Source organism: Carassius auratus, chromosome 20 (assembly GCF_003368295.1).
Source record: "Carassius auratus strain Wakin chromosome 20, ASM336829v1, whole genome shotgun sequence".
NCBI classification, from domain to species: Eukaryota; Metazoa; Chordata; class Actinopteri; order Cypriniformes; family Cyprinidae; genus Carassius; species Carassius auratus.
The window spans coordinates 10063024-10090268 of NC_039262.1; the positions used below are offsets into that span (position 1 = coordinate 10063024).

The following is a 27245-nucleotide window of genomic DNA, read 5'->3' on the forward strand; positions in this document are numbered from 1 at the left end:
ATTATTATAGAATAAATTTTATTATTTAATGATGTACTTAATATCTTTTAGGGCCTTGAACGTGGTGGTTAGGTCTCTGTGTATGCAGGGTCAGAAAGCTCTCAGATTTTGTCTTAATTTAAATATTTAAATAACTTTACAACTTAATTACAAGTTCAACAGATTAATTTATTTAAACGCTTTTATAAAATTATAAGCTTTACATTTTTGCTTTTAACTTTAGTAAGCATTCACGGTTTCCTCAATTCAGAATTGTTTTAGGGAATCGATGGAATTTAAAATGTTTTTTTTTTTTTTTTTCAGTCAACAAAAAACAATTATCTTAAAAGTTCTTAAAGAAACTTCAATGGTTCCAAACCTGCAATATTCCTTTGAATGCCCTCCACACATTAAAATATCAATTGCCACGTTTCCACTGTCTCTTCCCGGGGCTTGATCATGCCTCTTCAGTGCTTCCTCGGGTTTTTTGGCCCAAGGAAAACCTAAGCAGGAGCTAGAGGAGTGGTTATGAACAAAGGCGGAGTTTCTCCATGTCTGGAGAGTGCCGGTGCCGCAGATCATTTCATAAAGTTAACAGCTATAACACCAGCATTAAAAACTTTTTAAAATAAGTTGAGCTCAAAACTCTTGATCCGAGAAAAAGAACTTGATCCGATGTGGATTATTATCACAATACAATATTTATAAGTGATGCAAAAGACTATGCATGCTAGCCATTAATAATGTTACCATAGCACACATGGTAAATGTGACCACTTGTTGAAATTAGACGTTAGCTGATCACAATCATGTATTTATTTAGTAACATATTTTATCTGTCATTAAATCTCATCTCGAGAGTTTACCTCCGTGTAGTAAATTAAAAGTATTATTATAGAATATATAGAAATTATCTTTCTTTCTAAATGTGATATAGGCTATATAGGCTACTGTGACTAAACAGAAACAGACAGGACTGAATAAGCAGGCTATCTTCATAACGTCTTATTTCTGTGTGACTAATTTTCAGTCCTGATATATTAATTCCTTATGATCAAATAAATTTGTTAAAATTTGTTAAATATTTAACAAAGCATGCAAACAAACGGCCACTTTTATCATCATTTTGTGATCGCGCTAGTTCCAGTGATTTATTTCATATTAGTTTTCTGGTAACTTTGTCGGTGAAATGATGCGGTTGCGTGACGTTGTTTTAGAGGGGCCTGTAAAAGGCGGGTTTTAGTGAAGAGCAGTGGAGCTTCTGGCCCGACGATGGAAACGCAGCGTTATTTTGGCCTCTGTGTTACAGGGTCAAGGCTACTACCCCCGTCTGGCCCATTTAAAGCACTCGCTTGCACTGGCCCGACAGTGGAAATGTGGCTAATGATTCAACAGAATAACCCAATAATAAATTATATGTACTTTCCAACCACCAGTCCAAGAGTGCGTTTTTATTGTGAATAATGTGGTCTGGCTTAAACAAGCACCTCGCATAATGCGAGATGTCAGAGATTAACCAGCGCCGTCGACATCAACATCGCGCTCTAAACAAACGACAACAGCGTCGCTCATGAGTACACATTCTCCTCCTGTGGTACAGGGGAGACCAACAGTGTAGCAAAGCACATTCGTCTGGCTGCTATAAGTCCTTTGTATCCCACACTCTTAATGACTCCAGGAGGAGTGCGGTGAGTAATGAGCAACTGGGTGTTTGATGAACAGCAGGGTAATTCTGTAAGCCGCCGCATCGAGGCCCAGAGGAATTGAGAGCGGGGCGCAGCTGAGGCTGTCGGCAGCCGCTGACAGGCCCTGAGGTTGATTAAAGTTGACCTTGATCGTGAAGTGAGGAAGAGGGAGAGAGAAAGAAAGGGAGAGAAGCACCGTGTGTGGCTGTAACCCCAGCTGGCTGTCCAGCAATCACCAGTAAACAGCAGCTATTGCACGAGGAGTAATTGCAGTGGAAAAGACTAAAGGAAATCAATGAAGACCAATCGATAACAATTTGATTTTTTTTTATTGCTAATTTCTTTTGACGAAAGAGGGGGTGCGAGATTGATCAAGTGCATCCGTACTGTATCGGCAGACCTGGTTATTCATTGAAGAGAAATGCCCAGCTGACTGACTGATGAATCGGCTGGGATCATTAAGTGTGAATAAATGCTTGTGATGAACACAAAATGAGCTTGACACTTAACCTTGATGTAGATTTCACTTATGTAAATACAGAAAAGTTGGGAGAAAAGGAACTATTGCATCTTGTGTGGAGAAATAAAGTACTTTTAAGGCCAAGACTAATCGACTAGGTTTATAATCCCTAAATGCATTAGTATAGACACAGTTCTGTCAATTCAATGCCTCAAATGTTAAAACAACTTATATTTAATTTAGAACAATTTTTAAAAAAAACAGATTTTAATGGATATACTAGAAAATTATGATTCAATGAATCAACAGGGCAGTTCGTTTTTGATAATATATTGCATTTCTTGAAATTAGAAACATACCGTTGACGGGTCCTGAGCAGCTTTGCTGTAGTTGATTATGGTGATACGTGCTATGTGTGAGGTGGCAGAAATCCATTGGCTCTATTTTCACTTCATGACACCTGAGTGAGAGACAAAGAAAAACCAACAATTACACATCATTCTGAATCAAACAAGAAGGGGCTTTCTGGGTTGAAATTGTGTAAATAGTTGGAGCCATTTATTTCCATAGCAAATCAGAATTCATGTACATGATCATTCAGAAGTTTGGGATCTGTGAGATTTTTCAGTGCTGTGGAAAGTATCTTATGCTCCCCAAGGCTGCCTTTATTTATAAAAAATAAAAAAAACTTTAAAACAACAGCAATAGTGTGAAATATAATTACAATTTAAAATATCTGTTCTCTGTTTTACTATATATATACATATATATATATATATATATATATATATATATATATATATATTTTTTTTTTTTATTTTTATGTAATTTATTCCTGTAATTTCCAGCAGCTGTTACTCCAGTATTCATTGTCACATGATCCTTTAGAAATCATTCTAACAGGTATATTTTTAGCAATAGCCAAAAGTACATTGTATGGGTCTTAATGATTTTTCTTTTATGCCAAGTAAAAATCATGTTCCATGAAGATATTTTGTAAAAAAAAAAAAAAAAATTCTTTTTTTTTTTGTAAAAATATATCAAAACTTAATTTTTGATTAGTAATATGCATTGCTAAGAACTTCATTTGGACAACTTTAAAGGCTTTAAAGAAACTTTAAAGAAAGCGTATTTATTCAGCCTTATTTTACCCTTACGACCATTATGGTCACATATGCTGATTTAGTGTTGTTTAGTATAAATATTTCCTATTATTATCAATGTTGAAAAACAGTCATGTTGCTTAATATTTTGTGGTACAAAAATAAATAATAATAATTCTGCATTCTTTAATGAATAGAAAGTCCAAAGGAACCTCATTTATTTGAAATAGAAATCTTTGGTAGCATTAAAAATGTGTCAAATGTCACTTTTGATCAGCTCAGTGTGTCGATGCTAAGTAAAAGTAATTTATTTAAAACACAAAGAAATAAACAAATAACTGACCCCAAACTTAGTGTAAAGCAGTGTACATCTAAGTGGTTCTCAATTATTTTGTCTTCTACCTGTCTGTGTCTGTGTCAGATGAGTCCAACTGATACATAGCACTGGTTATTCTGCCTCTCTGAGGTTGCTATAAGGTAAAAGAGTTCCTCTCATTTTTTATCACGGCATTTTCTGTCACACTGCTCCTATCGTACTTCAGACTATGGCTGTTAAAAGATAAAATCATCTTTCACAGTCCTTAATAACCACAAGCAAGCAATCAGAACCTGGAAAACAACTTTATCTCTGTGCTTTCTAATAATATCAGTTAGATACCGTGTTATTTTCTTTGCACTGAAGAGTTCAGAGAGGCACCTAATCGACAAGCAGATCCACCTCAAGCGGTCCTCTTTGGGTACCACTGTGGTCTTATCCAGCGATCTCTGGCGGTGGACGCGCTGCCCTCTGAAGAAAGGCCATTAATCAGTGTTACTTCAGCCCGCTGACATTCTCTCACTCACTCATTCAGTCTCGTATAGCCCGCTCCGTGCCCTCTTCTGCCTTTCTTCAACAATGAATGGACTCAATGAGCCTGTCAATCACCGTTAAAGCCCAACCCCCAATGAGTGTCACCTGGAAAGGTTTCCACAACCACTGAATTTACTTCTTTAAACCATTCAGGTCAAAAACGGCTTTAATTTCCAGCCTCTAAATTGCACTTGTGGATAAACTTTGATAAAGGGGGCTTCATTTCCTCAACAGCGGGTGTTTGAAATGCGATTTGGCCCAAGCTGGAGGGAGTGATGTTTGACCTCTGCTGCCACGCTGACTCTGGCTGCAGTCCCAGTAAAGTGGCACTGACACTGATGCAGACGGGTGGCTGAATATGTGAGTGAGTTTAATAGGAATCTCAAGACCAGCAACACACCGTGTCAATCACGAGCCGGTATAAGGTGCATTTGGAGCTCTGACACAGGATGACATGTGTAAGGGAGTCAAATCCACTTCCCCAAGGTTACATTAAGAGCATTCATCACCAAAGGTCACAGTTTAATACATAGACTGCGATCTGGACAGCCACAATATGCACAACCACGACTTGAGCGTCCCTCAAAGGATCCATCTTACAAACTGTCTTTTCAGTATACCAAAAAATGTAAATGTCCAAACATCCATCAGAAAAAGCACTGATTTGCATTGCCTTTGGAAATAGCAGTGCGGTCTGAGCGGAGCTGTAAAAAAAAAAAAAAAAGATTCACTGTATGACCCAAACAATCGTCTGTCTGATCTGGTTATGATGAGATGAATGATTAATGGTAGTCTCCACACCCCACATAAAATAAAAGAGAGCGAGAAACACTAAAAGCGAGACTGAGAAAGACTCTGGCAAGGTTGAGAGGACTCCTTGTAAGTGCTGAATTAATTTATGACTCTATCTGAGCTTGAGCAGAGCTAAAATATTCGCTTCGCAGCTCTGATTTTCTTGCCTACTGTCTGAGGTAGCGTCTACAAGCCTGTGAATTAGCATCGGTGCTTAAAGGTGTTCACACACACACACACACACACACGACTCGCCCCGTTGGCAGGTATCTACCCCCCGATGAGTGGAGACAGGGAGTTTTGGAGACTTGTTTCTGCTGCTTGGCTGCTCTCATCTCAGGCTTGGCAATGAACTTGGAGTCTGTGGAGTCTGGGCGATTTGCAGACTACATCAAAAAGAATTTAGGATTTAAAGACTCAGCATGTTCGCACACAAGGGAAACCACAATTTTCTTGGACAAATATGTAAAGGATAGCCTAATGTACAGTCAGTTGGAAATGATCACAAAAGAAATCCCTGAGGGACTTTATTTTGTGTTAGTGACCAGTTGAATGTAAATCATCCTTTAAATGTACTTCCCACATAAAAACTTAAAAATAAAAAATAAAATCACATGAAATATTGATTTGACTTCAAAATATGTTATTGTAAGCTACTACTAAGACAAAGAGACCTTGAGATAACAAATAGAAAAGCATGTAACAACAAAACACTGCAACAATAGTAATTTATGTATTATTAATCTGCAGTCCAGCAAAACATATTTAGCCACAGTTCTCTTACCAGCTTTTTGTTCTTCCATGAGAAAGTTTTAATTGCTTTATTTGGGGACTCCTAAACTTTCAGTCATCTTCAATCATGTCTGATGCCCATTCATTTGTGTATATTACAATTCATATTTTTAGGTCTTGGTTGCTAATTTTATTACACTTGAAGATGGTGCTAATGAGCTATTTGAACTTGTGTTGACATGAAAGAGATTGCAGATTGAAGTCATGAATGTATATGGTACTGTATTTGCCATGACCAATGGTGAAATCTACAATTTAGCATCACTATATGCTCAATGAAGCAAATGACCAATCAGAATGAAGTATTCCCGAGACCTATCCATTCAAAAGTTTAGGGTCAGATTTATTTATTTATTTACTTCTTTAATGGAAAGACATCTCCAAGGATGCATAAATTGATCAAAAGTGACAGTGGAGACTTTTCATTGTTACAGATTCACATTCTGTTCTTTTGAATTTTCTATTTTTCCAAGAAAAATGAGAAATGTTCATCACGGATTTCACAAAACTATTAACCAGCACAACTGTTTTCAACATTGATTATAGTTAAAAAATGTTTCTTGAGCACCAAAATAAGCATGATTATGATTTCGGAAGGATCACGTGACACTGATGACTGAAGTAATGTCACTGATCAGATTTACTGTGTTAAAATTGAACTTTCCAAGACAAATTTATGCATTCTGTATATCAAATCTATCAGATCAGAGTAAATAAATCAAATAAACTACAAACAGTGGTCTTAAAATTCATAGCTCTCTCTCTCTCTAGGTCTTCTCTTTTTTTTGCCTTTCTTAACAAACACCACTTTAGGTTGTTCAGGCACTGATAAGCTAAGCCGTTCCCCAGCGACTTGCCATGGCATTGAATGAGTCTGGATTCAATACATCCCCTGCCCAGCCAATCAATCACTGGCAAGCACTGCAAACTAATCATTTATTGATGGCACGGCACAGCCATGAATTTCTAATAACATTCGTCTTATTTAACAATCCAGATCAAACAGAGAAAATCCAAACATGCTGGAAGGGAAGGGTTAGAAAAAAGAAAAAAAAAAAGAGTTAATTCCTGAGCATATCCTTCTTTTTGGCAGCCAACTGACATATATTGATGGAGAGGGCTGCTGAATAAGAGAGGAGGGCAAGGTGGAGGCAAAAAGGGAGTTTGTGTGTGTGTGTGTTTCTGTGTATGTATTAGGGAGCCGGTGCGCGTATTACAAATCTGAATTTCATTGAGTATTTCTTATCAGATCAGGGCATCTAGTTGAAATGTTTCTCTCCCTCGGGGTGATGAGAAGTAGATTTATAGATTAACTTTGTTTTTTTTTTCTTTTTGTTTTTTTACCACTTCATCAATGTGCACTGACTATGTGTGCTAACAGAGCTTCAGGGTTTGGGGTAAAACAATTCCATTGCTGCATGAGCCCAAAGAGCACTGAAGAAATTTGTGTTTGTTAACGAAACAATTCATTCAAAAAAAAAAACAAACAAAAAAAAACATAATTTACACATCCTGTTATACCAGATCCATATGCATTAGAATAAAAAAATGTAATGCAGATTTTTAATGTACCTCTGTATGTGTGATTGAGAGACTGCTCGATTCAGAATGCTCTACATTTACAGCCTGTTGGGGCCACTGGATTACACATCGTGCCACAGAGACACAAACAGTGACAGACAGAAGGGAGTTCATGCTAAAACAGAAGATGCACACAAGACTCACATTACCTGTGGGGTCAGAAGAGGTTTGTTGGGCCTCTGTCGCCCCCTGCTGGTGAGCACTGGAAGAACAGAACATCTGAAGACGGTATGTGGTGACAGTCCAGCAGTTCTGTTAACGAGTGACCAAATAATATTATGCAAAGCACACCATGTGAATTATTTAGTCTTAAAATAGTTTTCCAACTTACATATAAGCCAAATAACATGATTTTGAAATATTTTTGAACATAAAAATAATCAAAATATTCCAAATATATTCAGACACACATTACTTCTCTTAAATATGTCACATTTTCTCTCAGACAGGTTCTATCCATTAAGAAGAAGAAAAAAAAATAATTATATGTATGTAACATCTACATTTCTTCTCTCAGACAGCAATGAGATTAAACTATAAGCAAATGGAGACTTTTGATGACTTTTGGGGGAAAAAAGAAAAATAATCTCATATACTCTTTTTTTAAAAATGCTTAAAATGTTCTTCACAGCAATGCCATAGATTAGAAGAACCATTTATAGTTCTACAAAAAAAATCTCTCTTTCTGAACAAAGGTTCTTCATATGTTAAAGGTTCTTTATGGAACCATTTAAAAAAAAAAAAAAAAGGTTGTTCTATGGCAGGGTTCCTCAAATCTTGTCCTGGAGGGCCTGCGCTGCAGAGTCTAGCTCCAAACTTGATCAAACTCACCTACCTGTGATTTACTAATGATCCTGAAGACAATGATTAGCATGCTCGGGTGTGTGTGTTTTTATTAGCTGATTTTTATGTTGTTGTCGTTTGTAGTTTTTAGTAATAATTGTGCACAAACAAACGTTTTTCAACAAAATAGTTGGTGTGGAAAAACAATATTTCATGATAATAAAGACACGCAAGACATTTCACATTGACCTTTTCTCAAAGCAAAGTGCTGAGTGTGCAGTTCACCCCCTCTGTCATTTAAGCCCAGTCCAACAAACACTTATCTTCCTCCACAGCAAAGAGCCCTGAGTGTATGAGAGTGAGTGAGTGAGTGTTCATGTGTCTGCATGAGTGAGCATAATATACTGTAATTAATCACAATGCAGCCTGTTTGACTCCAGAGAAATGAGAGATGTCTGGTGCTGTCTTGCATCTCCAGATGTCAGGCTGTTCAAGGACATCTAGAACTATACGAGCACAATATGCATTCATTTTTGCGGTTTTAAATTCTGCTTATTTTGTTTTGGATATGTCATTCGATGCTGAAATCTTAGTTAATGTCATTTTTATCATTTTAAAAAATATTGACGTCTCTCATTCTTAATCAGATTCAGTTAAATGCCTCATTCATGAAACACAAACAGAATTTGAACAGCTCAAAAAAACATTCTTTAAAACCATTTAATGCAACAATTTGCACTGAAATGGTTTCATGAACAATCTACATTGAGATTTCTTCTCCATGAATGAGGCCCACTGACTGTATTTTATATGGCTAGGGCTCCTAGCAGAATTTTTCTCCACCATGCCGACACAATTTGTCCTGCTTTGAGCCGCTGCCTTAATCTGTGGAGAAACATGACAAAATGATTGGAAGAAAAAGAAAAAAAACCACTCACTGGAAAATCACTGCATCTGCAGAAGCTATCTATGCAATTGCACAGAGTAAATGCCAACAAGTTTGAAACATGTGATTGAATGTCAAAATCCCACTTTCTTTTTTCACAACTGTTCCGAGGGATAAGCACGTATTGGAAGAAACGTCAAAAGTATATGTCAACTGCAACTTTTCATGTAAACAGAGATAAGCTCCAATTCATTTCTTGACTCAGACATATTTTTTAAAATCAAAGACCTGTTGATGCATGTTCCTATATCAGAAAAATGTCAGCAAAATATTTTAGAAAATACTGCTCATCAAAGAGGGAAACACACAGCAGGATATTTTTGATATTGATATTTTTAATCTAACTATTCACCACTTTTGTAATATAACGTTTACAGCATTAAACATTCTAAAAATAATAATAAAAATTATATATATAATTTACACCTGTACACTGTTTCTTGCATAAGAATCCATATGCCTTAATTTTTTTCATGTTATGTTATGGAGCTGCCTTAAGTTAAATTGCTTTAAATTACTTTTCCCCACATCATTCTAGACTCCATATGCCATGGCAAAAAAAAAAAAAAAAAAAAAGGTTTTCAACATCTTTGTAAATTTATTAAAAATAAAAAACTTAAATGAATCCATTGGATAAGAATTCAAACCATTATCTGGGACAGTTGAATTTAGCTCAGAAGCATTCATACAGGTGAGTCTCAATAAATTAAGAGTGTTGTGGAGAAGTGCATTTATTTCAGTAATTCAACTCAAATTGTGAAACTTGTGTATTAAATTAATTCAGTGCACACAGACTGCAGTAGTTTAAGTCTTTGGTTCTTTTAATTGTGATGATTTTGGCTCACATTTAACAAAAACCCACCAATTCATATTCTCAACCAATTATAATACTTCATAAGACCAATAAAAAAAGTGGAAAGTATGTTCTTTTACGGTACGTGTAGTCAATTCTTGGTAGGGGCTCCTTTTGCTTTAATTGCTGCCCCAATTCATCGTGGCATGGAGGTGATCAGTTTGTGGCACTGCTGAGGTGGTCTGGAAGCCCAGATTTCTTTGACAGTGGCCTTCAGCTCATCTGCAAGGAAGCATGAAGTGCTCCAACATTTCTTGGTAAACGGGTGCAGTGACTTTGGTTTTCAAAAAACACAATGGACCAACACCAGAAGATGACATTGTACCCCAAATCATCACAGACTGTGGAAACTCAACACTGGACTTCAGGCAACACAGCTTGGGCTATGAGCTTATCCATCCTTCCTCCAGACTCTAGGACCTCGGTTTCCAAATGAAATATAAAACTTGCTCTCATATGAAAAGAGGACTTTGGACCACTGGGCAACAGTCCAGTTCTTCTTCTGCTTAGCCCAGGTAAGATGTCTCTGTTGTTGTCTTTGGTTCAGCAAATTCCTTGACACGTGTGTGTGTGTGTGTGGCTCTTGATGCCTTGATCTACTTATTTCCGTTTTTTACTTTTTATAAATTTAAAAAGTAATTTAAAACAGTTTAACAAAATGTGTAATAAACGAAGGAGTATGAATACTTTTGCAAGGCAATATATATATATATATATATATATATATATACAGTATAACAACAGTAATTATTATAGTATTACAATTATGTTTGAGAGGGGATTTTTCTATGACGCATGCAAGCAGAACTTTTCAAATGTGTGTGAAAACAATTATCCTGTTATTTTCAATGCGACTGTACAGTCTGTGCAGTGTCTTTTATTTTGTCCATCACGTTGAGACTGTCTGCATCTGCTCACATTACTGTTTTAATTAAATTAAATTAAATTAACATTGATCCAGGCAAACATTCATATCAACACTGATAGATACACACAATATGTATTATATGCATAATATGCATTTTCAAAGCTATTTTGTATATCTAAAGTATCAGACTTGGCAATATACAATACAAACAAATTAAGTGAAGGTTCATTTTATTAGCTATTTTGAGAGTACTTTATTGGTGTTTTCTGAAACATTGCCCTTGAACATAATTCTTTTGAATACTGTACCACAGCTAAGGTTATTAGGTATTGTATTGTATATAGTATGTCTTCAATGCTGTTTTTTACATTATTGTATTCATATTCTAAATCACAACATATGACCTTCATTCTTCTGTAACTGTGTGCTGAAAGTACATGATGGCATTACAGTTTGGAGATTTGCTGAGGGCGAGTCATGTTGTTGGACACCGGTCGACCCCAGAGTCTGAGTCTGCTGACCCCCCCGTCGGGAGCTATGACCAGACGCACATGAGTCACAGGCCCACACTGCACCACTGACTCCCCAGAAAACAAATGCCTGTGGTGTGCCTTCAGCTAGATAAGGAAGATTGTGATCACATTTACATAGAACAAAAAGGAATAAAGATGAAATTATCGGATGAGCAAGACATACTTTTTGAGGAGGAAGAAGAATTCTCCACTTGGGGGTTTTGTCAGAGCGCCAATGGTTACGAATCAAGTTGTTCTCCTCATCTGGGGTCAAACAGCAGGTTTCAATCTTGCAGGAGTCTGGGAAATTTCCTAAGGAAAATGGTTGATTAAAAAGTCTCATGCTGAATAAATCTTGCTGATCCCTAAATTTTTTAAAAGTATCATATGTCTCACAATGACTATATATCTCATGGTGTAATTTTGTGTGTTTCGGTGACTTTATTTCTTATTTTAAACTTTATCTGAAGCTAATTTTTTATTTGCTGCTTTGAGGCTTCCATGCAGACACTGTTGTTTTAAATGTAAAACATTTATACAAAAAATGCTACAAAATGGAAATAAATATTCAACATTTTTTGTACCTTTAAAATGGTTGGTGTCTACTTCAATTTTGCTTATGATGCCAGGATGTCCTAGTCTGAGAATAGCCCACTCAAATCCTGGCACCTGTAATATGCCTTTCTCATCCACCTGAAAACCAGTATATGGGATCAGTGTGGAATATTACAGATATTTGTGATGTTTCCTAAACTGAAAAGAAGGCTTTTACCTTTAAAACTTTGGGCCGATCCAGGCGTCTGGTTGTCTCCCACCCATCACCCATGCTGTCAGCCCTTCCTAGACCTACAGAGAAACACACATTCAGACAATCACAAAGTACTGATCTAGATCTAGAAATATCTCATGTTATTCCATAATCTTCTCCAAACAGTCATTAAATTGACCATAACTTATTTGTTGGGAAGCAATGTTTAGTATTCTCTCAGGAAGTTATTAAAAATGAAGTCTGGGAAACAGTCCAGACAGAGTTTTTATATGCCTGATTGAAAAAGTCTGTAAAAGTGGTCTGCATTTTAGATGCTTCTCTTGGCACAACTGAACAAAAAAGAGCCATTGTACCTCTAAAAGATGTTTTTCAACTTGTCATTACAAAAAATCTCTCACCAATCATATTGCATGGGTGACCAAAGTGGGCATCGCTGTACCCTACGCATACACCCCCATTGACCAGGGCAACAAGATCCACTAGGTCTTGACTAGACACAGTGGACCAGTCCTTCTTCCCAATGCCATAAACTTTCAGCCTCGCAATGCCGCCATCTGCCAAACATCAATAAAATATTCAAAGCTAAGGTGTCGTTTTTTTATGTTAAAACACTTGTTTCCATTGTTTTTAGGTTAAAACACTTATTTTAACATGCTCAGACAACTAGGTAGGTAACAGTAATTTGATTATGTGTGCGTGTGGGTGGGTGGGTGTATATATATATATATATATATATATATATATATATATATATATATATATATCAAATCATCTTAAAAGAGATCATCTTAAAAAAAAAAGAAAACAAACATTTCTTTACTTATTTGCTGCAAATCAAAATGTTTAATGTTGTGATCCACATCATAACTTACTGGATTGATTCATGGCTTATAACACTTAAACAAAGACTTCATTTTTTTTTTTTTTCCTATGTGAAAAATTCTTCCGGAACCAAGGTCGGTGTAAGGGTGTGTTTTACTCTATAGTGTTGATGTAGGCCAGGAATAACTGTCTGACAAACCAGTGGCAGGAGAGGATTGGTGGATAGTGGCACAGAAATTACACACTTCAACTTTAAGTCAAAGCTACAATTGTTTCAACAATTTATCAAAAGATTCTTGTAAGCACTTCAGGCAAGAAATCATCCGCTAAGAAAAGTAAGTAAATAAATTACAACATAAAAAAAATTAACTACATATAGTACACCAGTGTTTAGATGGTTTATAAATAAAGTGTTAATATTTTATTAGCATTTTACAACCCTTCATTTGTTTTCATTTTACAAAACAAATGGCTCTCTAAGACACTGCTCCGCTGTAGCATCTCTCCCCGGGCCGTTTTTTATTATTATTATGAATGATCACATTCTCTGTTTTGTCTTTTTTTTTTTTATTGCACTGAATGATTCATGGTGTATTACCTGGATATATGTTAAGGCGGATATGGGTAACTCTATGTGGGTAGGTGACGTTCAGGTAGTTGTGGCATGATTCAGAGTACCCCGGCCTCAGCTTTGTCATCGGGACAAGCTCCTCCCAGCTGTCTGAGTTAAGCTGGGCAACATAAATTCAGAATGAGTTCCCTCAGAAATACAGACTGGATTATGTATATAAAAAATATCTAGTGCACCAGAGGATGGTTTACACCTGTGCTACAGCTTCGAACTGGCTTGGGGAAGCTGCCATGCCTGTACGATCTCCATCAAGAGTGAATGACGGCATCTGATCTGATTTAAATGTGACATATCATTAGATATAATGAAGGTAACCTTATACTTTGGTTCTTAAAGGCTACAGCCATAGATACCCACCAAGACACGCAGCTTGAATGGAGGTGTATGGCGCATAGTTCCCCGTGAAGAAAGATGTGTCCACATCAAAGCCATGAATAATTCCTGGAACCCCTAACTGAATGATGCACCAGTCATGACCTTTAACACAAGATGAGAGACACATGCATCTTTCATGAGATCACTGAAATCTGTTGTAAGTACAGACAGAGCACTCCTTGAGATTACAAAACATGCCCTGAAAGCCTGATCAGATGTGGAAGCGTCTCAGTATTGCAGTACATCTTTCTCTCATCCGTTCATTTCACAGATCATCAGAGAGACTGGATGGATGAGAGGAGGAAGTAGCCTGCAGCTATTCTGCTCTAAATCATCCAGGCTCAATGGAACTAGAGCTCATTAGAGAGAAATGAGAAACACACAGAGAGCCCCATTTCCCAGTTTTACAGTGAACTCGCTTTGATTTGTGCAGTTGGACTAATACCTGGAATTCTTTTCCTCCTGGTTTCCCAGCCATCCATCCATTTTCCGTATTCAGTAAACGCCGAGGCTATGAATTCTGGAGGGTCTCTCTTAAAAGTTTCAGATCATCATCATAATTAATACAAAATAATACCACAAAATGTAAACACAAGAAGGACTTTACCTTTAAAAGATTTCTAGCAGGGGCAAACCACTCATCCGTGGCAAAAACCACCTTTAATGACAATGTTAGTAGTTTGTTAATCAATTTAAATGATCAAACGCAATCTATGAATATAGGAATATATAAAGTGATAAGATATTATTTCAAATGCTCCATTTTTTCACCTTTCCTCCAGCTGTTTCGCATGCGAGGTTGTTGAACTGTAGGAAGTGTGGCTGACTGCTGGTCTCCTTCTGCACTGGTCGATTTGCCATGTTTGTTGCGATTAGATTGTAAATGCTATACCACTTAAATTTAGCTTTCGTTTAATATGACAAGAATCCAGAAAATTGTAGAGAGAATTGATAACTCTCCGCGATAAAATAGGTCGACTAACTACAATATTTAACTGGTACTCAAAAACAAACTCTTAAACAGAGCGAAGTCCATGCACCATGCATACATGCACTGAGTGTAATCTTCAAACATAATCGTGGGACGTTTGCAGTAACAGTTAAAGGAAATTACGCAGTATAATCATCGATTTTGTATCGAACAAATTCTGCAACATTTTAAACAAGTTGCTAAATCAGGGCCCGTGTTCACGAAACATTTTATCTTTCCACTATGAGTTCTCCTAAAAAATAGTAACAGTTTTTATCAAGATTGTTCTCTTAAAACCTATCCACAAAGCTGCTGAGATTAACTTTTACTAAGAAATAGAGAGAAGCGTAAAACTAAGAGTAAGGGCGGGGTTGACCTCGTTGCTATGTATGATGTCAGCATGCGTACTAACTATGCACACAGTGATTGGCTGATAGTCACTATCAGAATAGATTTATTAATGAAAATATTGTAGAGCACAATATTATGTTTGCGTTTTCAAATAAAGGTTTAAAAAAAATAAATTAAATGTTAGTTGCCAGATTAAAAAAATGCAGGATAAGTGTCACTTAATTAAACAAGTATATGTGCAGCTTACTGTCAGCATCTTGCATGTATGCTCCTCAAACCAATTAGCGGAAATGCATATAAACAGCATTTTAATTAACAGAGAAGAATAATCATGGCTGATAGTAATACATTCAAATGTAAAAAGAAAAAATAAACAAACTGGACACAAGCACGTTACTTCTTGCCCAACTGGTTAATGAAAACAAATTGAAGTACAGAGTTGAGGTAACCCCCAAAACCAAAGGTGATCCTTTCGGAAAAGTCATGATCATCAAATGTTTCTAAAATGTTTACATTCAGAGGCAGATTTCCGGCAACCGCCATTTTAGGATAGTTTGTGACTTGGTCTTAGTGACTTAGGAGTCCTCTTCACTACCCCTAACCTTTCACAGGTTTAGGAGCTAGTTTTAGCACTAAAAAAAAGCAAACATTTAGGGGTCCTAAATTTAGTAATAACAGGCCCATTATTTTTTAGTTTCTCTTAAATAGGCAAGCTATTAGCTACTTTTAGCCCGAAGATGTTTTGTGAATACATAAAGAATCTTAATGCAAAAAGGAGCTCCTAGCGACAAAATTCTAAGAAAATTCTTAGAATTGTGGGCGTTTACTCTTAAAATTAAAGAAAAAATCCTAGTGAAGAAAAAAAATCAGAAATAATCTTAACGCTTAAAAGAGGTCTTAAGGTCGTAAAAGTTTTCAAGCTAAATTAAGAGTTTTCTGAGAGGATTCTTAGAATCTTTATGAATACGAGCCCAGGAATACAACTACCATAAGGAGTAGTAGTTGGTATCGTTTCATGTAGTTTTTGAATGTCGTTTATGAAATATATTGCACAGAACCCTAGAAAAAAATCCTCGTTGGCTTACAAATTTACATCAGGAATAATTTCTATAAAATAAGGCCATTTTTATTGACCCGCTGGACTGTTAAGAGGAAAACACAGTTAATTTGCTTTCGAATTATTAAACTATCAAATGCTTTCGAATTAAAATGAATAAAAAGGTTAAAACATTTAAATCAGCAAATTAAGTTTTAACTTTTTTTTTTTAATTCATTTTAATTTGAAAGCACAGGGCATTGACCAACATACCATCTGCATATGATTTCTGGCAATTAATATGGTCTTAATATAGCCACAATCTTGGCTGCTGGATAGCCTGGTTTAGATCACATCTTAAACCATATCTTCTGGGAGTCATGATCAGAACAGAAATTAGTTTGAACACTTTAAAATAGTTTACTCATGATTTTGGCTTCTAGAATGACAGGGTCAAAACATCAATCTTCTATAACTTGCATTCTTTCACACTTAATCTGCTGCACAGTAATTATGCACAAACAAGAGTAAAGGATTGCTATGACCTCATACATTTTCAGAACATGTCTTTTTCTGATGTAATACATTAATTAACAAGCATGTTAGTGAGAAGTCACTCAATGACTTCATAAAAGAATGAAAAGCAGACTTGGGAACATGACAGTAAACAAATTTATTTTGTCATCTGCGCTTTACAGTTGGAACTCTGGGAATTCAAATATCACATCCTTGCCTGTGAGCTTCTTATAGACACCAGAGAAGGTCTCAACCTGAAACAAAACCCAAATTACCTTGGTTACTTAAATGTCCAGTTTTCAAAAATCTGGTTAAAAACTTATTAGGCAACTGTGACTAACTCCTAAAATTTAAACATCAAAACACAAGTAATGCATACTAATTTAGTTTTCAAACGGAAAAAAATTTTAAAATAAAAAGGAATAAAAAAAAGTTTCGATTGCACATAAAATTATGATTGCCTTGTAATACAGCCAAAAAAAATAACAATAAATCGTAGCCCCAATCTGACAATTAATAATATGCACTGCATGGTTTACCTCCCCAGTAATGGCCCAAAGGGCTCTGGGAAGATGTAGGAATATACAGGACGCTGTCCACACCAGCCAGAGGCCGGGGACAAGCTTGCTATCCAACGTCGTGGAACGGGACTGTACGTCACGGCACCAAAGTGCTGCGCTCCCTTACGCCACACGGACAGAGCCACATGAGAGCCATCTCACAGGATGTCCACGTTGGGTGATTTTTATAATTAATTTTAATTTGTCATTTTATCCTAAGAGGGTGGTACTCACTTTGTGTTCAACATTGTTTTGCTGTGCCTTGTCGAGATGGACCTTGATGAGCCTGCTGCTGTCCAGTTTCACGCGAATCCTTTTGCCAACAATCTCGCTGGGGAAGACCAGGTCCTCAAGGATAGCATCGTGGACGTTAGTCAGAGTTCGGCTGAAAGGGAAAACCGATCAAGTGGGTTAATTTTGCCACTAAACAGAAGTTCATCTGACCCAAAAATTAAGCATCTTAAATAGAACAGTTTTGGCTGTGCACTGCATGGTTTACCTCCCCAGTAATGGCCCAAAGGGCTCTGGGAAGATGTAGGAATATACAGGACGCTGTCCTCACCAGCCAGAGGCCGGGGACAAGCTTGCTATCCAACGTCGTGGAACGGGACTGTACGTCACGGCACCAAAGTGCTGCGCTCCCTTACGCCACACGGACAGAGCCACATGAGAGCCATCTCACAGGATGTCCACGTTGGTTTTCTATATGCTAACAGGCCAATCAGCATAACATTGCTATGGTAGGCACAATCACACTGAAAAAAGCAAGCACTACTAACCCTGACTCCGAAAATACAGCTTCCAAAATGCAACAAGACGACATTTACCTCCTGGGGCGCTTCTGCTTGTTTTTTGTGCGGCTTTTCCTTGTGGGCTTAGGCAGGATTCTTCTCTGGAAGACAAGATCAAATCTAGATTAAAAATTATTTTGGTGGGCAACATGCCAATTCTTCAGGAGAAATCACATCATTGTTGCTCTAAAAAGCATATGCACTGCATGGTTTACCTCCCCAGTAATGGCCCAAAGGGCTCTGGGAAGATGTAGGAATATACAGGACGCTGTCCACACCAGCCAGAGGCCGGGGACAGCTTAATATCCAACGTCGTGGAACGGGACTGTACGTCATGGCACAGAAGTGCTGCGCTCCCTTACGCCACACGGACAGAGCCACATGAGAGCCATCTCACAGGATGTCCACGTTGGGAAAAATCAAATCACACCAAGACTAAATCAAAGTTTCAGGATCTCATGAAATCACTTGGTGAGAGTTTCTCTTTACCAATGCAAACATGATCCTAAAATAGCTCAACTGGATAAAAAATAAAATAAAGGCCAACAGGCAGTAAATGCTAGTTAGGGATAAAGAGGGACATTAAAAATTATTTTAAAAAATTATACGCATGTCTGCAAAAGGTTATTGGACCATTTACATTTTCAAATAGTCCATTCAATTTTAGCAGGTGTGCACAATTCAGAAACTTAAATTTACTATTTAGTGCTTTTTAGATTGTAAAATTGTCCCATCAAATTTGTCATATGCACAGTTCAAAAAATGTTATTTCCAATTTAACGGTTTCTGGATTGAAAAATAGTGCATACCAGTGAAATATGATTGGACTATTAAAAACTAGATCGTTCAAATGCACGCAATTAATTTTTTTGATTATACATAGCTGCACTAAGCACATGACTCAAAGTGAAGGAGCACACTAACAAAACTGTGGCCTCAAAGCTAACAGACATGGACTAAATTTCACATCTGAAGATGATTTTGTGAGGTATTTAAAAAAATATCACCTCAAGGGATTACATTTAAAAGTTGAATTAAACAGCAAAAATACAAAAAAAACAAAATGGCAGCCAACCATTTAATATATATATATAAAAAAAAAACACATAGAAAGGACAAACCTTACCTGTGCAATGAACACCACATGCTTGCCGCTGAATTTCTTTTCCAGCTCACGCACAAGCCTCACCTGGATCTTCTGGAAGGACTTCAGCTGGGGCACAGGCACAAAGATGATGATGGCTTTCCTGCTACCACCAACCTCGATTTCCTGAGAAAGACAGGGAATCAATAATATGAAGTTACAAGAGCATAAATATGAATGACTTAACCTAGAATTCAACAAGGACCAGTAATGTTAAGGACATGTGCACTGCATGGTTTACCTCCCCAGTAATGGCCCAAAGGGCTCTGGGAAGATGTAGGAATATACAGGACGCTTTCCACACCAGCCAGAGGCCGGGGACAAGCTTGCTATCCAACGTCGTGGAACGGGACTGTACGTCATGGCACCAAAGTGCTGCGCTCCCTTACGCCACACGGACAGAGCCACATGAGAGCCATCTCACAGGATGTCCACGTTGGTTTTCAACTATCAGTTCACAAACAGCTACTTATTCTGAAGCAGCTACAGTTGAATTACTGATGTGATGGCAACCATTCAAAATGAATGAACCAGCAGAGCTTTACCTTAGCAGCAGTGATGTGAAGCTCCCTCAGCTGAGCCTTCAAATCAGAGTTCATCTCCAGCTCAAGAAGAGCCTGCATCAGACAGACAACAGCTTATCATTAGGGGCTACAGATACACCATCACATTTCAAAGAGATCATATGCTATACCTGGGAAATGCCCGACTCAAACTCATCTGGCTTTTCGCCATTTGGCTTCACTATTTTCGCGCTGGTACTGAACATGGCCCGTGTCTGAAACACACAAACAGACTTAATTAGAATAAAAAAAAAAAAAAAAGTTACACCGCAGAAACTGCTAATTTATCAACTCCCGTGTTGTTCCCAATCTAAAAGTAACGTTACATCCTCATTATACACAAATGCTGCAAACTGACGGTCTCAATTTACATTCAATTTATGGAGGAAAAAAAGCAGTGATAGACTAAAAGCGTCAGCAGTAACATCCTCTTTAGTGTTCTGCAGAAGCAAGTGATTAAGAATTACATCAGGGTGAGTAAATTAAAACGACACAATTGAACTACACTTCAAAGATAACATACAACTTAACTTACTGGGTCTGCAGGTAACATTAATGTTAGGCAAGGTGACATCCTAACATTAGAATCCGTAATATCGGGTTCAGAGGTAAAATTATTAAAATTAAATTAGCTATCTGCGCCTTTATTACTTTAACTTCAGCTGTTCTCGCTAACTTTTATTTACCAGTTACCGTTAAGCAGTAATCTCTTCTTAAGAATGTTCTTAGCATGTCGTTAGCACTGACTAGACAGAATAGAATGATTACATTTACAATACAGGCTTACTTCTACAGCAAATGTAGGACAACGAGATATAATATTTTACTAATGTAAACATTTTAGACTATGTTAGAGCAGCACATGGGGCCCAGTAATACTGTAGTACAAACACGTCTGTTAGCACATCTTAAATATACACATTTCTATTTCTAAAATAGCCATCCATTCTCAGATACATTCGCATCTAACGCATCCCTGTCTGAATATCACATAAAGGTCTTTCGTGGACACAAATATGACATCTTTGAAACAGTTTAGTTTAATTTCTCTTTAGCTGGGCACATTCAGTAGCCTCACCTCTTTCAACGACGGCCTGGGAAGAGACCGTATTCTCGCGAGAGGCCGGTAAAAGCGCGTTGGTGTGTTGCATGATGGGAAATGTAATCTCCATCCCGGGCGCAGAGGGCGCCCTTTTACTGTCTATGAGGGCGCCTCGCGCCCTCTCTTTAAAAGGAATGAAAACATTATTTTATTATTGTTATTTTAATAAGTCACATATACAAGATTATAAAATAGTTTTTTTTGGTAATAATTAAAATAGATTTGTTTACCTTTTACAGAAAATAATGACTTACAATATGTGAAGCAGTTTAAAAATCATGAATGTATTGTAATATGTATCATGTAAGTTAAGACGTTTTACCAGTCAAAGAGTTATAGTGTGATTGAAGATCCGTTCAAAAGAGTAATCTGTTCGCCCTGTAAGTTTTCGACTCACTAAATTAAACGTATCTCTTAACGCCACAGTATCTCAAGTAACTCAAGGTTGTCTCCTGCTTGCCACACTCTCCACTTCAGCTGTATGTTTCACATTATATATATATATATATATATATATATATATATATATATATATATATATATATATATATATATATATATATACACATACAAACACACACACATTTTCTGTTCTTCTAATTTTCTTTATTATGTTGCTTATTTTGACGTTTCATACTCCATCACGGAAGGTGGCGGAAATGCCAACCGCCACTAAGATGAAAGAAGAAGAAGCAGCGTTTGGTCAGCTGACCGCTTACGTAGTATGCAGTCGGTGTACATGCTGCAGAGGTTTTGCAAACGACGGTCAAAATAACTGAACCCATAAGTATTTAGTTAAAGATTTTGTCTTTCTCGGGTTATTTTTTATGGTCATTTTCTTTTAAAAATGCCACCACTGAAGGCTATAGCCATGTTTACTCTGCTCTAAGCAGAGACTATGTTGAGACTGCCTGGGTTTTTTAATGTTGTACGCAGGGCTTTCTGTGACGCCGCAGAAGAGATGGGCAAGAAAGGAAACTTTTTCTACGCTGTGAGGAAAGGATTTAGACCAGGAGTATACCAAACATGGTGAGCAAAGATATGATATCTATTCTTTGTAATTGTGAGCACATTTTGCATTGCATTGCGTGACTACGTGTTCTCTCCTAAAGGGAGGAATGTAAACATCAGGTGGATAAGTTTCCCTCTGCGATTTTTAAGAAGTTCGCTGCTGAACAGGATGCTTGGGCCTTTGTGAGGAGCCACTCAGCAGCAGCAGCAGCATCTTTTGGGAGACCAAAAGGTAATTTAAAAGGTGCAGGTTTATTTAAGATGACCGATGTTCCATACACACCCCTTATAAAGATCCACCATGTTATGCATCATCATGGTTTAAGGTGTGTGAAAAGCATGCAAGAGGTGGAGGTTTAAGATTAAGCAAATTATAAATTAATAATGCCAATTAGTGCTTTATTTTTGTCATGTGACCATAAATTGAGAGAGACAAGCAGACAGCTGTATAGGATGTGCTCTGAGATATTTTAATGTAAATGTTTTTACCCTTAAAGTCATATTTATGACTTATGTTATAGAATTTTAATTGATATTTGTTTATTGATGTTGATTTGCTTACAGGACAACTAATGTAAAATGTGACGGCTTGCCCCACTTGTTCCCGCCTTCTCTCCTATAACTGGTCACAGCTGCCTTTCATCTTTTTGCTTTCACTAGTTTATTAAATGGACCTGGCTTTAACTAATGAATCATTCTGTGTGGTCTTTTAACAAATACAAGGTTATAAAATCAGACCTCACTGCAATTAAAAGAATTGATGAATTGCTGTTTAAATTGATTGTATGTAGATGCATTTTTGCATGTCACATCACAGGAACTGTGGATTGAAAGGTTTCTAAAACATACTGTAATGCAAGTGACTAACACTGACATTTGTTTCCATTCAAGGATGTGACTATGAGATCCTGCCTTCTAGAAATGTGCCTGATGGCTCAATGGCTGTTCCACTTGGAATTAAAAGGACATATGAGGACTCTGAGGAGGATGATGATGATGATGATGATGATGAGGGACTGTCCTATCCAAAACGAGTGAAACTCATTGAGGTCCCACAACCAAAGATAGCTGCAGCCAGTAGTGATGGATTTACATATATGGGTAATTGTTACATATCCATACGTTACATATATGGTATACAATACAATGGTCTTACAGTCGGTAATCATTTATTTCGGACTATTATCGGATAATAGACTATTTTATATGCATTATGGTTATGTATATAAAATAGTCAACATCTGAAATGTATCAAAAAAAGTTAATCAAAGTTGTCCTGAGACAAGAACACATTTTGGTATTAAAGGGATACTCCACCGTGTTTTCATATTAAACTATGTTTTTCCCTTACCTAAGACGAGTTGATACATACCTCTATCGTCTCAGTGCGTGCACTCAATCGCTTTGGCGCGCGGTGACACTTTGAAAGCACTTAGCTTAGCCCATTCATTCAATATGGGCCAAGCAGAGATGCCACCAAACACCTCCACATTTTCCCTATTTAAATACAGTTACTCGTGTAGTGTAACTCGACCTAGGACGGTAACACAAAACAAAACGTTGCGCTTTTCTAAGCATGGCAAGTGCTTGTAAGGACTTCGTCTTGGCGCAGTAATATCTTCAAGCGTGAAAAATCCTCTCACCGGCCCCTGCTCTCTCTAATGAAGATATTACTGTGCCAAGACGAAGTGAAGTTTTGAGGGAGCGTGCATTCGGCATGCTGACTGCAGGAATGTCCACCAGAGAGCTGTTGCCCATGAATTTAATGTTAATTTCTCTTCTATAAGCCATCTCCAAAGGCGTTTCAGAGAATTTGGCAGTACATCCAACCGGCCTCACAACCGCAGCCCACGTGTAACCACACCAGCCCATGACCTGCACATCCAGCATCTTCACCTCCAAGATCGCCTGAGACCAGCCACCTGGACAGCTGCTGCAAAAATCGGGTTGCATAACCAAATAATTTCTGCAAAAACTCAGAAACCGTCTCAGGGATGCTCATCTGCATTCTTGTCGTCCTCATCGGGGTCTCAACCTGACTGCAGTTCATCATCGTAGCGGACTTGAGTGTGAAATGCTCATATTCGATGGCGTCTTGGCACTTTGGAGAGGTGTTCTCTTGATGGGTGAATCCCGGCTTTCATTGTACAGGGCAGATGGCACACAGCGTGTATGGCATCGTGTGGGTGAACGGTTTGCTGATGTCAAAGTTGTGGATCAAGTGGCCCATGGTGGCAGTGGGTTTATGGTATGGGCAGGCATATTTTATGGACAACTAAGACAGATGCATTTTATTGATGGCATTTTGAATGCACAGAGATACCGTGATGAGATCCTGAGGCCCATTGTTTTGCCATTCATCCACAACCATCACCTCATGTTTCAGCATGATAATACAGCGCCCCATGTTGCAAGGATCTGAACACAATTCCTGGAAGCAGAAAACATCCCAGTTCTTGCATGGCCAGCATACTCACCAGACATGTCACCCATTGAGCATGTTTGGGATGCTCTGGATCGGCGTATATGACAGTGTGTTCCATTTCCAATCCCAGATTTAGACAGATTTGTGAATAATATTTGAGTCAAATCATAAGCTGAAATCTTGAGTTCAGCTCATGAAAATGGGGGCAAAAACAAAAGTGTTGTATTTATACACATACAGTATATGTTACAATATTTAAAAATAATAGACTATAGTGTTGTATGGTTTTACCATAGTAAGCTGTTTATTGCATTTATACCATAGTAAAACGTTTTATGCATTTGTTACAGGTGATGCTGTAGTAGTATACACCGATGGCTGCTGCACAGCCAATGGGAGAGCAGGAGCACGTGCAGGAATTGGTGTATATTGGGGTCGTGATCATCCACTGTAAGTCATCTCTGATTAAAAGCATTCTAAAAAAACACCTTCAATACCTTCATATCCAATTTCTGGTGTGCCCTGTAAACAGTTTCACTGTTTTGTAAGTGTCAATTTTTTTATTTTAAATATTTTGTTTCCCAAGTAATGTGGCTGAGAGGCTTCCAGGAAGACAGACCAACCAAAGAGCAGAACTGCAGGTAAGAACATTTGAGGTGTTCACAAGCAGTGTTCGTTCTTAAACCCTATTATCGATAACCCTATCCGTAAACATTTCATCACAGGCTGCTTGCAAGGCACTTGAGCAAGCCATAGAAAATAATTTTAAAAAGGTTGTGATATACACGGACAGCAAGTTCACCATTAATGGTATGTGCTCCCTGCTGTTCTGTTCAAATACATCTAAATACTATAGATCTCACACACACACACACACTCATACATACATGCAACTTACAAATAGTAATTTTGTGTTTATTTATTTGAAATATTTGTGCAATTACTTTTTTTGCTTTCCAAAGGCATTACAAGTTGGGTTAAGACTTGGAAGTCTAATGGCTGGAGGCTTAAAGGTGGTGGTGCCATAGTCAACAAGGACGACTTCCAAAAGCTGGATAAACTAAACGCAGAACTTGAGGTCGTATGGGTAAGTTTTTTCTGTACTCGCAGTGATGTACAATATGGCATCTACTCATCAGTTTGTGCATTTCAAGCATGATGTCCCAATCTTTGTGTGTCAACAATCTTTTGGGATGTAAAAGTGCAGTTGTAGACTTTTACTCTATCATTTTTGATAAGAGCACACAAAGAGAAATCTCTGCATAATTTTAGCTGATGCAGGTAATTAAGCAGGGAAAGTAATATCAGAGCAGATGATATATTAAGAATGCTGTGGTTTATAGCCATTATATTTTCTGGAAGTAATCTTTAACTCCTTCTGAATGCAGGATAGTGAATATACTCTATATTCTTGTTCAAAATCTGGTATTGATGTAAACTGGCTGGAAACTATAGTTCCTAGTACTTTACAATCAAACATGAGAGTGTCAGAAAAAAGTCAAGCTCCAACAATATTAAATCAGTATCCAAGTATTAAATCTAACAGACTATATCAGAACTTTGAGAAATCGAGAAATACCTTCAGGCTACAATAGCTATTTATTATCATTTTGTTTCATAATCACATTAATATTAGTTTTTTTTTTTTAAGAAATAGTTTTTCATATTTTGCTACAATTTTTTTGAGGACCGTGTATCCATGTCAGAACTCTGCTGCTCACGTTCAGATGTTCTCATGCATGCTTGGCATCATGCAATGAGTGATGAAACCAATGTATTGCATGGCCAGTGGAATGACTACAACTGAAGAAATGTACCATTTTTCTTATTCTTCATCTCTAGATGCACATTCCAGGTCATGCTGGCTATACAGGCAATGAGGAAGCAGACAGACTGTCCAGGGAGGGAGCAGCAAAGCCCTCGTGTTAGTCCACTGTTGCCACGTTCATTTTATAATGTGTCATTTTGTTTTAGGTGCCTAGGATAAGTTTGTAGTTTGTTTACCCTCGATGGCTAATGCACTTTTTTTTCTTTTTTTTTTTTTTTCTTTTGTTGGGCTAGTGTTCTAAACAACACTCGAAAACAAGATTTCTTCTTTTCTGAAGAGCAGTGCTTATCCAAAATGTTTGTTTTGATTGTTCTGTCAATTAAATTGTCATATATATTGTTCCTGAGATTGATTGCTGGTACTCATTTTCCCATCTCTCAGAAATATAAGCACTTAGAACATTTTTGGGATCCATTACAAGTGACACAAATAATTGTAGTGAGTGTACCGGTTAAGTCTCCAACCTGGCTAATATTCTGCCACCGTAATGTATTATTGATTCTTTATCTCTGAATGCATCATCTTGCTCTTATTTTCAGCAAGGTGTTTTCATTTCAGTTAAGAAATGGTCATGGCTGTCAAATGCACCAGTGCTGAATTGCCTCAGTATGAACAGCAGGAGTCAGTGCAGTTCATGCTGAAAACTTAGAGTAGAATACAGATTTTATCTTTACAAAAATCTAGCTGTGCTCTCTTATTACTGAGCCTGTCCCATCTTCACCTGTGATATTTTAAATAAATGATAGGGATATTCAGATTTTATTGTTTTTAGTACTATTTCAGTTTTCTTCATAGCTCAGGAGAACTTTATCCAATTCACTTTATCCAGTTAATAAAACTATGAAAATTATTTACATAGAAGGCTTTCAAGGAAACATTTTCAAGGAATATTTTTTCCCCAAAAATGAAAATTGTCATTTAGTCATGGTCAAAATCATTCTGTTTTTTTTTTTTTTTTTTTTTTTTTTTTTTAAGTATTAAGTCGAGATGTTTTATGACTACAGGTCTCATCAAAATACCACTGAGGAAATGAAGGTCATAAAGGTTTGGAAACACATGAGGGTTAGTTAATTATGACAGAATTTGCATTATATAGTGAGAACAGTGGGAACCTTGGCCTGTTCATGTTTAGTGCTCCAGAAATTCT

The 27245-nt window shown here is 37.3% G+C and overlaps 3 protein-coding genes and 4 non-coding genes across 7 annotated transcripts; 1 reads left to right on the forward strand and 6 right to left on the reverse strand.

The window, feature by feature from the left end:
- Positions 1 to 10629: 10629 nt before the first annotated feature.
- LOC113120855 (allantoicase) lies at positions 10630 to 15188 on the reverse strand. Its single transcript, XM_026290963.1, has 11 exons — positions 14573 to 15188; positions 14409 to 14459; positions 14247 to 14334; positions 13784 to 13903; positions 13620 to 13699; positions 13394 to 13526; positions 12372 to 12527; positions 11977 to 12050; positions 11789 to 11897; positions 11389 to 11516; positions 10630 to 11309 (listed from the first exon to the last, which is right to left on the reverse strand). Exons 1-11 carry the CDS (start codon positions 14660 to 14662, stop codon positions 11139 to 11141), a joined length of 1200 nt encoding a protein of 399 aa, XP_026146748.1. The 5' UTR covers positions 14663 to 15188; the 3' UTR covers positions 10630 to 11138.
- A 1623-nt stretch (positions 15189 to 16811) lies between these two features.
- LOC113120857 (40S ribosomal protein S7) lies at positions 16812 to 20882 on the reverse strand. The gene is made up of 7 exons (XM_026290964.1): positions 20811 to 20882; positions 19864 to 19947; positions 19715 to 19786; positions 19152 to 19295; positions 18062 to 18126; positions 17469 to 17619; positions 16812 to 16928 (listed from the first exon to the last, which is right to left on the reverse strand). The coding sequence occupies exons 2-7, from the start codon at positions 19936 to 19938 to the stop codon at positions 16851 to 16853; spliced, it is 585 nt and encodes a 194-aa protein (XP_026146749.1). The 5' UTR covers positions 19939 to 19947; positions 20811 to 20882; the 3' UTR covers positions 16812 to 16850.
- On the reverse strand, positions 17192 to 17412 carry LOC113037982 (small nucleolar RNA SNORA73 family). Its single transcript, XR_003274726.1, has one exon. It is a non-coding gene; the product is annotated as a small nucleolar RNA SNORA73 family (small nucleolar RNA).
- Positions 17712 to 17932, reverse strand: LOC113037981 (small nucleolar RNA SNORA73 family). Its single transcript, XR_003274725.1, has one exon. It is a non-coding gene; the product is annotated as a small nucleolar RNA SNORA73 family (small nucleolar RNA).
- Positions 18219 to 18438, reverse strand: LOC113037984 (small nucleolar RNA SNORA73 family). The gene has a single exon (XR_003274728.1). It is a non-coding gene; the product is annotated as a small nucleolar RNA SNORA73 family (small nucleolar RNA).
- LOC113037983 (small nucleolar RNA SNORA73 family) lies at positions 19389 to 19609 on the reverse strand. Its single transcript, XR_003274727.1, has one exon. It is a non-coding gene; the product is annotated as a small nucleolar RNA SNORA73 family (small nucleolar RNA).
- A 651-nt stretch (positions 20883 to 21533) lies between the features above and the next one.
- On the forward strand, positions 21534 to 26446 carry LOC113120858 (ribonuclease H1-like). Its single transcript, XM_026290965.1, has 8 exons — positions 21534 to 21863; positions 21947 to 22077; positions 22737 to 22946; positions 24621 to 24720; positions 24857 to 24911; positions 24996 to 25080; positions 25233 to 25357; positions 26113 to 26446. Exons 1-8 carry the CDS (start codon positions 21733 to 21735, stop codon positions 26197 to 26199), a joined length of 924 nt encoding a protein of 307 aa, XP_026146750.1. The 5' UTR covers positions 21534 to 21732; the 3' UTR covers positions 26200 to 26446.
- Positions 26447 to 27245: the final 799 nt, after the last annotated feature.